We start from the raw sequence: 13,596 nt of genomic DNA, 5'->3' as shown, positions 1-13,596 counted from the left end.
TAATAGAGGAAGAATTTTATAAAGAAAATAGAATTTTAAAGTCGTATTTAGAATGGATCTTATTTTTATTTTCACATTTTTTAAGAAAAAAATAAAAATATTTTTATAACGACGTTTGATGTAATAAAGATAAAAAACAGAAATAAAAATAATTTTTTAATTTAGTATAAAATGAGAAAGAAATAAAAAATGACTTGTCGTTTTTTATTTTTTGTTTTCGTTTTCTTATCTCTCGAGCAGAGAGAGAAAGAGAGATATTAATTAGTTTTTTTATACTAAAAATAATCTCTTAATAAAAGTACTAAATGTATTTTTAAAAATAATTTATGTCTGAGATTGAAAACGTTTTCATAAAAAAAATAAAATTATTTTAAAATGAGTTTTAAACACACCATAAATTATTTTGTAAAGAAAAAATGAGAAAAGAATGAAAATAAATATCAGACTAATCAATTTTTAATCCTTCCGAGAAAAGAAAAAATAGAGAAAAAATTTAATAAAAAAATGAAATATAAAATAATAATTTTAACATTTATTATTATTTATCATATTATTATTTGTATTAAAATATTATTATAAAATACTTTAATTTCTTCTACTTTTCTTTCCCCAAATAACAAAATCATGTAGCAACCAAAAAAAAAAAAAAAGAAGCAAAACGACACCCAGTTCTTGAGCTCTGACGTTCTCCCATGGCGTCAGGGAGTACTGGCCTCGCCGTGCATGGCGGCGGCGATTGCAGCGAAACGGCGTCGTTTAAGAGCTGGCCGTTGCAGGCCCAGGAGAGCTATCAGCTGCAGCTGGCTTTGGCTCTGAGGCTTTCCTCTCAGGCTGCTTCTGCTGACGATCCCAATTTCTTGGACTTCAAAATCAAATCCCATGATTCGATTTCAACCTCCGCTTCTGCTCAATCCATCTCTCATCGTTTCTGGGTAATCTTTTGTTTTTCAAGGAATACCCAACAATAATTAAAAAGAAATCAGTTATTTTGTCTTATGGGTTTTCTCTAGTTCACCTTTTGTTGTCTGTTTTTGCTTTGTGATTTGTTTTTTGACAAATTTGTGATGGGTTTTCTTTTACTTAATCCATGAAATGGGCTTCTATGCATGGCACAGGAATTGTAGCTGTATTATGTTCACTTTAGGTGGTTTAGTTTGCTTTGTGATTTTGTCATATCTTACTAGGTGAATGGGTGTTTATTTTACTTTGTGAGTGCGTGCTTATCTTACCATGAAATGAAGCCTTATGCACGGAATATAAGCACTGATCATCTGTCTGTGATCATTTCTGTTTTGTTGATCTTCTTTCAGTTGTGGGATTTAACAAAAAGCAATAGTTGGTTCTGTGGAAAATATAGGGAAACAAAGAAGATTATGCACAATTATAATTTCATAAGCCAGTTTTGTATTCAGTTTAGGTTGTCTTTCTTGCTCCGAGAATTTTACCATATTTGTGCAATTCAGCAGGTGAATGGCTGTTTATTTTATTCTGCCGTAACTCATGATAAGTTTTACCGCATCCATGGAATTAACCCGTTGCCATGGATTTATAAGCACTAATTAGAGATCAGTTTTCTTTTACGGGGTTTCTTTAGTTTTGGAGTTTCTCAAAAGTCAACAATCGGTTGTGTACAAAACATAGGAAAGTGAAGAAGATGACAATTGACACCATCATGGTTCTCAAGCCAGTATTGTTTTTACTGTGTGTGATCTAGTTTGCTTTGTGATTTGTCATATCTCTACATTTGCACCAGGTGAATGGCTGTTTGTCTTACTCTGACAAAATTCCTGATGGGTTTTACCTCATCCATGGAATGGACCCGTACGCATGGAATATAAGCACTGACCAGGGTTCCTCTGGCCGAGTTCCGTCTTTGGAATCACTGAAGGACATTGACCCTCATAATGATTCGTCTGTTAATGTGGTTCTGATAGATAAATTGAGAGATCCGGGTTTAAAGGAGCTACAACATTGGGTCCTTTGTCTTTCTAGTAGTTGGCTCACCACAGTAGATGTGATTCAACAGCTCGCAACTCTTGTCTGCACTCAAATGGGGTGAATTCTATAGTTCCTTTTCATAGTAACTTTTGATCTTGAATGATTTCTTGTTAATGCTCATGATTCGTCGTTTCTTCTAATGAGCATTTACTGTTATCTCAAGGGGTGAGGCTTCCACGGAAGAGGAGTTGGCTACACAGTGGAATGACTGCACTAAGGCTCTGAGAGACTGCATAGGCTCCATTGTAATTCCAATTGGGTACTTGTCTACCGGACTCTGTGTCCATCGTGCTTTACTATTTAAAGTAATTCTCACAACTTTAGTCTCATGTGCATAAATTTGTATTTTGTCAGTTGCCACGTTATTGTAGCTAGATTCCCACTTTTTCTGTCATTTTTATTTTTCTTAAATGATTTTCACTAAGACTAAGCAATTTATTATGCTCTGTTGAACAATTGTCTGATTAGCAATATGTTTACCTTCCCTGTGCTATGTTAGGATCTTATGTATTATCCTGAGTGCTTATTCTGAATTATTTTGTAGATTTTGGCAGACATAGTTAACTTACCTTGCCGAATCGTCAAGGGATGCAAATATTGTAGTAGCGATGCTGGTGCCTCCTGCCTTGTACAATTCGGTTCTGAAAAGTATGTTGCGTTGACTGTACATTTCGTTTTACCAAAAGAGAAAAGAATTTCTAATGATTCATGACATTTCTAATGATTCATGACATTTCTAATGATTCATGACATACTCATAAAAACTTATTTATGTGATTTTCCCAACTAAGGATGATTATTTGTTCCACATGATATGGTTAGTATTTCTAGTAAGGGCATATTGGGTTGAAAAAGGTTGGAAAAGATTATAAAATGACAGGCTTCATAATTGTTGGCTGCATAGAAAGCAGTTTAACTCCGTTTATTACCTTGTTAAAAATAACTTTAAAAGTATTTACATGACTTACATGGATTACACGCATCGAGTGTCTTTGTTTAAGAACAAAAGTGAAACTTATTCTGTGTATTTCTTCCAGGGAATATTTGGTTGACTTGCTCCAGATGCCAGGAGTATTAAGCCAGCCTGACTCTTCACTTAACAGTGCATTGTCTACACTAGTTTCATCCCCACTATGTCATCCAAAATTTAAATCGGTCAAGACCATGCTGGACTTTCAGACACTGGCTAGACTTTATTTCTTTGACTGCCAATCACTTGCTCATGCATTTGATGACGTTTCTTCAGGTGATTCCCTTGTCTTATCATGCATATGCTCTTACACTTTGCCTATGATTGCATCTAATAGGATATCCATTTCCACTGTTACTTGAGACTTGGACTAATACAAACACATCATTATTTTGTCAAAAGTTTTGGATGTCTGCAGAATCATTTACTTTCGGATGCGAATCTAGTTGCGAACCCTCTGTTGGAGTTTGCTGTGGAATAAAATTAATAGTGATAATTTTGTTTACTACTTCTTCAATGAGGAAAATATGTTATAAGTCAAAAATAGTCTTGATAGATCTATGATAGTAATAAAATAACAAACATGCTCTTACAGTTACTGTAATTACTTGTGAGAACATTATGTTGATCATTATGATATAGGTACTGCTAAAAATACAGATGAGAAGGAAGGTCCAAGGATAACTGAAGGCTTTAATATGAATTACTTTAGAAGGAACAATGCTGTGCCCTCTTCTTTTAACAAGCATAAATCATCTGCATCACCTTTGCTCCAAAGATCTGCTTGGAATGCCACCAATTCTAGGGATCATCAGAGGCTAGTCTTTTCTGATCCATTTCCAAATATTATGGACTCGACATTCTTGGTCCAAGATTTTATTCAGCCACGTCACATCCGACCGTCTTATAATAGAGATGCTCCCCCTGTTTTCTCTAATCACGTGCATGATACATCAAGTCGCGAATTCTATCTTGGTAAGGACACTGAGGAGGATTCAAACATCCAATGGAATGAACTTGTTTTAATGAAGAAAATTGGATCAGGTATTTGTCATTGTTTTAAATCACGTTTCTCTTCATGCTATGGTTTTTATCTTAAAAAAAAAAAAAAAAAAAAAATCTGAGATCATAAATGCTTTTCAGGCTCTTTTGGAACTGTCTATCATGCTAAGTGGTGTGGTTCTGTAAGTATTCTTTCTTTACTTTTGATATATTATTTTGCTATATCTTGTTGCTCTTGAAGTTCCTTTTTGTTCTAAATCATATATATCACTTAGAGTGACTTTGTTCTTTTGTGATAAAAATACAAATTATTAAACCAAACAATTAACCTGCATCTGATGTCAGATATTTGCGTGCTGGACTTATTTTTTTTTTTCCTTACATTTTATAATTTGATTGTGATCTTAATTGAGTATCCACTTTTGGGGTGGATTTGATAGAGTTACCAATAGACTGCTCTCTTTGCTCCGTTTTAAAGGTTATTGTCTCATAATTATGTGTGTAAAATTTCTTACCATGCCTTTGGTTGTACCATTCTGCATTCCGTTGTTTGGCATTCAATCTCAGTGGAAGTGTCCCCAGCAGCTTCTGAAATCGAATATTCTAATAATCTTAGGATGTTGCTGTCAAAATTCTCAAGGAACAAGATTTTCATGCAAGTAACTTCAGAGAATTTCTTAAGGAGGTATACTTTGTTTACTTTGGGCTTTATGTAAATTAAAAAAAAAAGGAAAAGAATAAATTGTTTAAGTATAAATGATGGTGTACTTTGTACTTTATTTTTAATTTTATTTCTATTTGATTAAACAAACACATACTTTTTTTGGTGTTTGTTATGGTTGTAGGTCAATATAATGAAACGGTTGCAGCATCCTAACATTGTTAGCTTTCTTGGTGCTATTATTCAGCCCCCAAACTTGTCCATAGTTACAGAATACTTATCAAAGTAACAAGATTGTCCAATGCGATCTCTCGTGAATTGTTTTTATTTTATTTTATACATGTTCCATAATTTTCAATATATTGCTCTTTGCTCCTTGCTTTAGTTTTTTATGCACTAAGCGCTGTTCTTATTATTATTATTTTTAATTGCAGCGGCTGCTTGTATAAAGTTCTACGGATGCCTGATGCTGCAGTCATACTAGATGAAAGGCTCCGGTTGAATATGGCTTATGACGTGGTATTGTCTCGGTATAGTTAGATTGATATATATATTTTGTCTCTATCTATATCTCTATATGCAAAAGACTTGGTGAAAGATCTTTGTCATGATATTGTAAGTTCTTTTGGAACTCAGATTTATTATTGATTTGTACAGGCAAATGGGATGAATTATCTTCATCAACTTAAACCTCCCATAGTCCATCGAGATCTGAAGTCACCAAATCTTTTAGTTGACAGTACATATACAGTAAAAGTAAGTATGGAAAAAGAGAACTTTGTTATGAGAGATTTATATGATAGTCCCTGTTTAAGACTTTGAAAGAGCGTTTTCTCCTTCATATCTTTTCTTGAGCTGCATAATGTCAAGGCAAAGCAACTTAGAGAATTCATTGTGTTAGCCATTTTCAAAGACAATAATGATGTATGTGATTGCTCAGGTGTGTGATTTTGGCCTTTCCCGCTCAAAGGTGAACACATTTCTTTCCTCCAAAACTGCCGCAGGCACAGTGAGTTTCATCAACCTATTTGCGTTGAAAGCATGCATTTGTGCATTAAGATTCTAAACTCTTCTCCTCTCATGTTTATTTTCAATAGCCCGAGTGGATGGCACCTGAAGTTCTCCTTGATGAGCCATCGAATGAGAAATCTGATGTTTATAGCTTCGGTGTGATCCTGTGGGAACTGATGACCCTGCGGCAGCCATGGTGCAATTTAAGTGCGGCACAGGTTGTTTTTTGTTTTTTTGTTTTGTTTAAGCGATCATTATAAGGTTGCTGAGACAACTTTATTTTACTTGTGAACTTGATTTTTACACAACTCCTCGAATTGTGATGGTTCGGGCTTCTCCCTTCTCCTAACTTTGCTTGCAGTAGATAATATACCCTCGTCAATTGTCTTCTTATCATCCAAGGTGGTTGCTTTTTCGAATTTCGGAGAATAGGAGGATTGAGTTGGAAAGGATGAATAACAATTTTAGGCGAATGCTTGGTAATTGTTATGTTGGCTCTGTGGAGCCTAACTATTGTCCTCGCACAGAGTTAGCTCGCTGTTCGACCTGTATATTGTGATTTTCACACGTCTTACGGTTGTGCTAATTACACTTATTCCCTTGTAAACTATTTCTTCCTCATAGTGAAAAAAACCGTGGCAGCTGAAAGTGGATGATTCTTGTATTAAGGGTGAACCACTATAAATATTATATGTGCTTTATCCCGCCATTCCTGACTAAAGGAATGGACTATGGAGTAGAGGGACAACCTTCTCTATTTGTTGAAGGAGTTGCTGTCATGTTATTTTGCTCTCATTTCATCATCCCTTTTGAGCTTCTCTCTTTTACTAACCTCTCCACGTTAATTCTGGATATAAGTTATTGTGCATGTTACTTGTTTTGTATTTCATATCAGTCTGTACTATGTTCTCTATCCCTTTTTCTTTCCATTTTGTTCAAGGATTGGTACTATGCGAAGTCCATACATAATTCGAGTTATGATTATTATGGGCCTGAATTTCTGGCTTACTAATTTTGAACTTCTTAGTTCGTGAAATGTGAAATAAGATGCATCAAAATACTTCGCAGGTTGTAGCAGCAGTTGGTTTCAACAACAGGAGGCTTGAAATTCCCCCCCATGTAAATCCTCAAGTAGCCGCTTTAATTGAGATCTGCTGGGCCAAGTAAAAAGATCCTAGAACTTCTTTTGCAATTTAGTGTAATTACTTCACACATATATTGTATATACCTTTCTCTGTCTCTAATGGCGATGGTTGGTGATACTGATCTGATGTGCGGTTAACCGCTGCAGGGAACCATATCGACGACCCTCGTTTGCATATGTCATGGAAGTCTTGCAGCATTTGATATTTAATTCCACACATTGACCGACCCGGTTAACATATGATAAGAACCAGAGGCTGATGGTCTATAGTAGGAGGAATAAACGTCAGTGATTAGTGCTGACGTGGATTGGTTTGCTGAATAAACTTGTTGAGGAAGTTTGTATCTTTCACCTGCATTGTGTTCACCGATGGAATCCCAACTATGGAATTCATGGAAAGTTCCATGGGCCCCTCCCCCTGCTCTGCTGCTGACTCCCGAGGCTCCTCCTCAACTACGGCGTCAACACCGTCCCCAACAACATACAATTTGACTTGTCAGCGCCACCAAGAACAGTTGGTTTATAAGCTTTATTTATTTATGTTTGTATAGTTTGAACTAACTTACCAAAAAAATAGTTGTCAATTATGTCACTTGACTTGCAAAACCTAAACGTGTATGTAGCAATGAAACTACTTGAAAGCATAGTTTGATGTCTTCGCGTTCTCTTTGAGTTCGTTTCTGGCTTAGCTTTTGTCAAATTCTATGACCTCTCTTTTGGGTCCTATGATAGGACATCATACCGGTACTGTGTTCTGAGCATCATATAATAGCAAAAATCATAACGTAACAGAATGAAAAGCAAAACTGTAGGAATATATTATTTTATTTTAAGGGAGTTTCTGAACTAACGTTAGTTTATTTTTTTTCGTCGCAGGTTTGTATTAAAAATTATACGTTCTCTATACTTTTTATTTTTTCATATTTTTTATTTTGATGTGATTTTAACTATATTAATGGTTAGAAATCAAGTTCTATCTTTAAGATTGACTTATTTATTAGAAATAAAAAAAATGATTTATAAACCCAAAATAACAGAATAGGACGTAATAGAGCTTTATTACCAACTACTTGAATCAGAGAGCCTTTGAGGAAAAAAGAAAAAAGAAAAAAGAAAAAGAAAAAAGAAAAAAAAATAGTAGTAAAAAATAATGAACAAATGAAGAAAAAAAGAAGCTGATGAAGTGCGAACTTGGTCGGAGGTCATCTCAAAGTTCGCGACCATAAATCCATTGGAAACTTCTAGAAGAACGTTAACAGAAATTCGAAACTTCTGAAGCCTGAAACTAAGCAATGGCGCTGAACAAAGCCACGTTCGAGACCATAAACCCATCTCGATTCATCGCCTTCACCTTCCCCAACCCCCAAAATCCCACCTCCCGCCTCCGAATTGCCGTCCTCGACTCGCCAGGTCGACCGGCCGATCCGCCTCGAGTGGCCGCCATGTTCGTCCCCGACCGCCGCGAGTCCGACTGGATCTTCTCCACCGAATCCGGCCACCTCCAGCTCCTCCTCAACTCCCCCAGAATCTCCCGCCTAATCCTCGCCGGCAATCAGCCCGGAGGAGATTCCCGCCCTTCGATGGAGATTTACCGTCGTCATCCGGTGGAAAACGACATGTCGTACCGGAACGACCTCGAGGTTAGCTTGAACCCCCTTTTTCTCGCTTTGTCGCCTAAGTCCTGCTTCGAACACGGAATTCCCGAGATTCCCATTTTGAGTTACGAGGATAATGTGATTTCTAGTGTGGTTTTGGGAACTTTTGTTGGGTCTTTGGTTGGTGAAATGTTGGTTGAAGATGTGGAGATTGAAAATAAAAAGTGCTCAGAAAGGGAATTTAGGAGGCGATTGAGGTTTAAGAGAATGCCCAATTTGGTCCAAACTGAAGTACGCATTGTTCCCAAGATGGGTTTTGGATCAGATTGTGGGGGAATTGGTGAAGTTGAGTTGTTTAGGCCTGATGTTGGGGTTTTAGTACATCCTTACTTGTCTCCAATGGTGGCAAGCCTTGGGCTAATTAGTGGTCATATTGAGGAAAGGTTTTGTGGTGGGTTTATGCCAAGAGCTTTGTGTTTAGGAGTTGGTGGTGGGGCTTTGCTTGCATTTCTCAGAACCCAACTGGGTTTTGAGGTATTGGGTGTGGAAGAGGATGAGGAGGTTTTGAAGGTTGGTAGAGAGTTTTTCGGATTGGAAGAATGTGAATTTCTCAAAGTTTTTGTTGGGGATGCGATGGAGTTTGTTGAGAAAGTTGCTCTTTGTGCTCGTGGGGAGAATGCAAGTTCTTTGAATGGTTTTGACATGGATGGTGTTGGTGGTGAATTTGATGTTATCATGGTTGATTTAGATTCGTGTGATGCCGAAAATGGTGTGTGCGCTCCACCGTTGGCGTTTAGAAGGAAGCGTGTCCTTTTGGCTGCTAGATCGATTCTCTTTGATAAGGGAATCCTGGCTATCAATGTTGTTCCTCGGAATAGCGCCATTTATGAGACAATGAAGCATGATTTTCGAGAGATTTTCAGTGAGTTGTACGAAATAGATGTGGGAAATGGAGAAAATTTTGTTCTTATTGCCATGGCAACACCCCGTACACCTTCAATAAGCGACTCTGATTATTCTTTCATTAGTAAGCTGCGAGGGGTTATTTCAGGAGCATTCATGGATTCGATAAAGAAAATTTGAAGTCTTGTTGTGATCTTCGGGTGGTAGAGGAAGATCTTATCCAAAGACCCTCCGGGAGCCAGAGTAATATTCGGAATATAGTTAGATTCCTTCTCGTTCTGTGACTTCTGTCATTTTTATTTTTCTTTCATGATTTACACCAAGCACTAAGCAATTTATTCTGTTCCTTTGAATGACTGTCTAATCAGCAATATGTTAAGCACCAAGCACTATGTTAGGCTCTTAGGTATGCCCCGAGTGTTTATTCCGAATTCTTTTGTAGATTTTGGCAGACACTTACCTTGTCGTATCATTAAGGGATGCTAATATTGCAGTAGCGTTGTTGGTGCCTCTTGCCTTGTGCAATTTGATTCTGAAGTATGTTGCGTTGACTATACATTTTATTTAACTAAAAGAGAGAAGAATTTTTAATAATTCATGACATACTCATAAAACTTATTTATGTGATTTATCCAACTAAGGACAATTATGTTCTACCTTAGATGCTAGGGAAAGGCTATTTCAAGTAAGGGCATATGGGCATATCAGGTTGAAAAGGGTTGGAAAAGATGATAATATGACAGGCTTCATAAGTGTTGGCCGCACAGAAAGCAGTTTAGCCTCGTTTATTACCTTGTTAAAAATAACTTTAATAGTTTTATATACATGACTTGCATGAATTACAAGAATGACAAACAACATCAAGTACCTTTGTTTAAGAAGAAAAGTGAAATTCGCTCTCCGTATTTCTTCGCAGGGAATATGGTTGATTTGCTCTGGATGCAAGGAGTATTAAACCAGCCCGACTCTTCCCTTAATAGTGCATTGTCCACAGTAGTTTCTTCCCCACTATGCCATCCAAAATTTATATCGGTCAAGACTACTGGACTTTCAGACACAGGCTAAACTTTATTTCTTTGACTGCCAATCACTTGCTCTTGCATTTGATGATGTTTCTTCAGGTGATTCCCTTGTCTTATCATGCATGTGCTCTTATACTTTGTCCATGATTGCATGAATTTGCAGCTAGTAGAATAACCCTTTACACTATTTCTTGAAACTTTTGCTGCTACTAGAACACACTGCTATTTTTATTTGTCAAAAGTTTTGGATGTGTCTGCAGTATCCTTTATTTTCGGATACCAATCTAGTCTAGTTTGTGGGTTGATATAGAGTTTGTTGTGGATTCAAATAAGTAATGATAATTTTGTTTACTACTTCTGAAAGTATGATTCAATCACATTAGTTTGGTACGGAAATTGCAGGAGTTGAATAATTGAGTAAAACAAATAAAATCCTGTATGGCTCTATCTGAAGCGGTTTCTGACATGCTTGCGCATGACATGAATATTGTGTATTTCTTCTCGCCTTTCTTTCTTTCGTAGATTGCTCTTGTTAGTATGTGTGTGTGTGTATATATATATATATATAATAGGGCGTTTTATCCGTAACATGGTATTGGCGAAACAACATGAGCAAATGAATAGCCGTCTATAGCTACTTTATCACTTTCTTCACGTTCTTTTGCTCCTATTTCATCATCCCTTTTGAGCTTTTCTCGTTCACCAACTTCTCCATGTTAATACGTGGTATTAGTTATTGCACATGTTACTTGTTGCGTATTTCGTATCAGTCTGTACTATGTTCTCGATCCCTTTCTCGTTCCTTTTCGTTCCGAGGAACGATACTATGCAAAGTCCATAGATACATTTGAATTATGATTATGAATATGGACCTCAATTTCTGGCTTACTAGTTATGAACTTCTTAGTGTATAAAGTGTGATGCAGCAACATTTTGCAGGTTGTAGCGGCAGTTGGATTCAACAACAAGAGGCTTGAGATTCCACCCAATGCAAATCCTCTAGTAGCCGCTGGGCCAAGTAAGAAGATTCAAAAAATTCTCTTACAATTTTGTTTATTACTTGTATATGTAGTATATATCTTTCCATATCTCTAATGATCATGGTTGATGATGCTGATCTGATGTAGGGTTAAGCTGGGAACCATATCGACGCCCCTCATTCTCGTATGTCATGGAAGCCTTGCACATATGATATTGAATTCCTCATATCGACCTGGTTAACATATAATATGACCTGAAATAACAGCAAGAACAAACAAGTGGCCAATGAAGGCTCCTCAACCCTTTTTCTTTTTTCTTTTTTTTTTTTCCTTTCTTTCCCTTCTCAAAAATTGAAAATACAATTTTATACCCCCTAGATTTTGTTGTAGTTATTAGTCCTGTCTCATAAACATTTCTTGCTTTGTCACTGAGAACAAAATCGTCTCTCTCTCTCTCTCTGGTTGTTGTTGCTTGTATAATTTGAACTGACTTGCCAAAATATAGTTTTGATTATCTATGTCACTGAACTTGCAAGACCTAAACGTAAAATTGAACATATGTATAGCAAAGAAGAAACTTGAAAGCATAGTTTGATGTATTTGCATTCTTCCTTCCAGTTCATTTCTGACTAAGCTTTGTCAAAATCCTATGACCATCTGTTTTGGGCCCTTCCATTATCTATACTATAACATCCTACATCATATCATATTATAGCAAAAATCATGATGAAAAGCATGCAAAACTGAGGGAACATATAAAATTGGAAAACTCTTTTTGACTCGATGGGACTCGCATAGACCCTATAAGTATCTTATCAAACCAAATAGAATTGCTCTGTAAAATTTGTTTAAATTTATCAAGATTTGTCTAGAATGGGGCAGTACTAATAGGATATGTACTTTTAAAAAGTTTGAAGGTATACATTTTGATAGTTTTGAAAGTATCTCTATGGTCTGCTGCTTTATGCGTTTTTTTTTGGTACTGCTTTTTTGGTTCTGTTTTGGTCATTTATCTTTTAGTTTAGAAAAATGCTTAGACACTACTGGTGTTAAATACCGCTATTTAATAAAAAATGAGTCCTACACTATGAGACTCATTTTTTATTATATGATGGTACACCCGTACCCTATAGCATAGCTCTTTAGTATATTACGTCTTCGTTTGGTGAACAAATAAAATGAGCAAGAAAGCATGTTAAATTGGTGATTATATTTATACTCATTATAACATTTGATTATAGTCCCATGAGCCATATGCGATTGTCCCTTCTTCTGCAAATTTACATTTTATTTTTCTTTTCAATTTTCCCACTAACACTGAGAGCTTCTTTTGTTTCTTTTACAGCATAGTATTTTCAATAATTTAACCAATTAAAGTGTTATTTTTTAAAGCCCTTTTGAAAACTCAAGTAATAATTTTGGCACAGGTTTTTAAAAATAGTTTTCGAACTTCATAAAAAGGAAACACACAAGAATGTCTTTTAGACAAATTCAGGAAAAAAAAAAAAGGAGTGTTTCTCAGATAATAAATGATGTAGGGGCAAATGTAGTATTAAACTAAATATCATGGGTAGTTTTTGGATTTTAACCTCGTAATTTTATAGACTGCCGCAGAACCAAAATCACCTAAAACCCAAAGGGGACGTGCGAGAGAGAGAGAGGAGAGGGGTTGCAGAGAAGAGAAAAATAAGAGAGAGAAAAGCAAGGGTGAGGAAAATCCAAATTTCAGGAGGAAAAGGATGTCGGAGGTAATGGAAATGGGGAAGGAGAACGCGAACATCCGGGACAACCACCGGAGGCAGCTGGCGGCGAAGTTCGAGCTTCAACGGAAGCTCTACAAGGCTCTGGCCAACGACACCACTCTCCCAAACGACGTCCGCGAGGCCAACCGCATCAAGCTCTCGAAGCTCCCCCGCAACAGCTCCTTCACCCGCATCCGCAACCGCTGCGTCTTCACCGGCCGCCCCCGCGGCATCGTCACCCTCTTCCGCATGTCTCGCATCGTCTTCCGCGAGCTCGCCTCCAAGAAGCTTCTCGACGGCGTCCAGAAGGCCTCTTGGTAGATTCGATTACAATAATGAATTTCGATCCGATCGTCCCCGGTAATGGAGAAATTGATTGGAAAATTGTGCGGTTTTGCGTAGTCTAGGGCGTTTTGTTTTACCAAAATCCCTTTCTGTTTAGAGTTTTGCTGTCATGGAATAGAACATCTTTTTGTAATGCTTCATATTTCTTCTTCTTATTCGAAATATTTCTGAAACGCACCAGTTTTATTATCTAAAATAAAATTCATTAGGATAATTTCTGAAA

General features: G+C 36.7%; 3 protein-coding genes across 5 annotated transcripts; all 3 read left to right on the top strand.

Annotated features, from left to right (window-relative positions):
* The first annotated feature begins 636 nt into the window (after positions 1–636).
* Positions 637–7,474, top strand: LOC21399831 (serine/threonine-protein kinase CTR1). Of its 3 annotated transcripts, none has more exons than XM_024174608.1 (15): positions 637–932; positions 1,754–2,055; positions 2,162–2,303; positions 2,543–2,646; positions 3,036–3,244; positions 3,629–4,012; positions 4,112–4,152; positions 4,587–4,655; positions 4,816–4,916; positions 5,066–5,150; positions 5,289–5,387; positions 5,572–5,640; positions 5,729–5,860; positions 6,711–6,805; positions 6,934–7,474. In XM_024174608.1, the coding sequence occupies exons 1-15, from the start codon at positions 693–695 to the stop codon at positions 7,007–7,009; spliced, it is 2,148 nt and encodes a 715-aa protein (XP_024030376.1). In that variant the 5' UTR covers positions 637–692; the 3' UTR covers positions 7,010–7,474. The 3 variants fall into 3 exon arrangements, with proteins under 3 accessions (XP_024030376.1, XP_024030375.1, XP_024030377.1); XM_024174607.1 differs by having other exon boundaries at positions 3,611–4,012; XM_024174609.1 differs by having other exon boundaries at positions 3,611–4,012; positions 6,711–6,840; positions 6,934–7,014.
* A 604-nt stretch (positions 7,475–8,078) lies between these two features.
* Positions 8,079–11,864, top strand: LOC21399830 (methyltransferase-like protein 13). Its single transcript, XM_024174630.1, has 4 exons — positions 8,079–9,527; positions 10,201–10,405; positions 11,246–11,324; positions 11,434–11,864. Exon 1 carries the CDS (start codon positions 8,079–8,081, stop codon positions 9,462–9,464), a length of 1,386 nt encoding a protein of 461 aa, XP_024030398.1. The 3' UTR covers positions 9,465–9,527; positions 10,201–10,405; positions 11,246–11,324; positions 11,434–11,864.
* A 1,027-nt stretch (positions 11,865–12,891) lies between these two features.
* On the top strand, positions 12,892–13,596 carry LOC21399829 (ribosomal protein S14, mitochondrial). The gene has a single exon (XM_010111872.2). The coding sequence runs from the start codon at positions 13,026–13,028 to the stop codon at positions 13,347–13,349; it is 324 nt and encodes a 107-aa protein (XP_010110174.1). The 5' UTR covers positions 12,892–13,025; the 3' UTR covers positions 13,350–13,596.

This window comes from Morus notabilis, unplaced genomic scaffold, assembly GCF_000414095.1.
Source record: "Morus notabilis unplaced genomic scaffold, ASM41409v2 Scaffold112, whole genome shotgun sequence".
Lineage (NCBI taxonomy): Eukaryota > Viridiplantae > Streptophyta > Magnoliopsida > Rosales > Moraceae > Morus > Morus notabilis.
The sequence above is the reverse complement of the archived record's forward strand: the minus strand, read 5'-3'. Positions and strand labels throughout refer to the sequence as shown.

What these genes read in the sequence shown, in the direction of transcription:
- LOC21399830 (XM_024174630.1), top strand. Translation starts at nt 8,079, where the DNA reads ATGGCGCTGAACAAAGCCACGTTCGAGACCATAAACCCATCTCGATTC.
- LOC21399829 (XM_010111872.2), top strand. Translation starts at nt 13,026, where the DNA reads ATGTCGGAGGTAATGGAAATGGGGAAGGAGAACGCGAACATCCGGGAC.
- LOC21399831 (XM_024174607.1), top strand. Translation starts at nt 693, where the DNA reads ATGGCGTCAGGGAGTACTGGCCTCGCCGTGCATGGCGGCGGCGATTGC. An exon ending in GCAATTTAAGTGCGGCACAG is followed by an intron (nt 5,861 to 6,710) that starts GTTGTTTTTTGT and finishes AATACTTCGCAG; the next exon opens with GTTGTAGCAGCAGTTGGTTT. An exon ending in ATTGAGATCTGCTGGGCCAA is followed by an intron (nt 6,806 to 6,933) that starts GTAAAAAGATCC and finishes TAACCGCTGCAG; the next exon opens with GGAACCATATCGACGACCCT.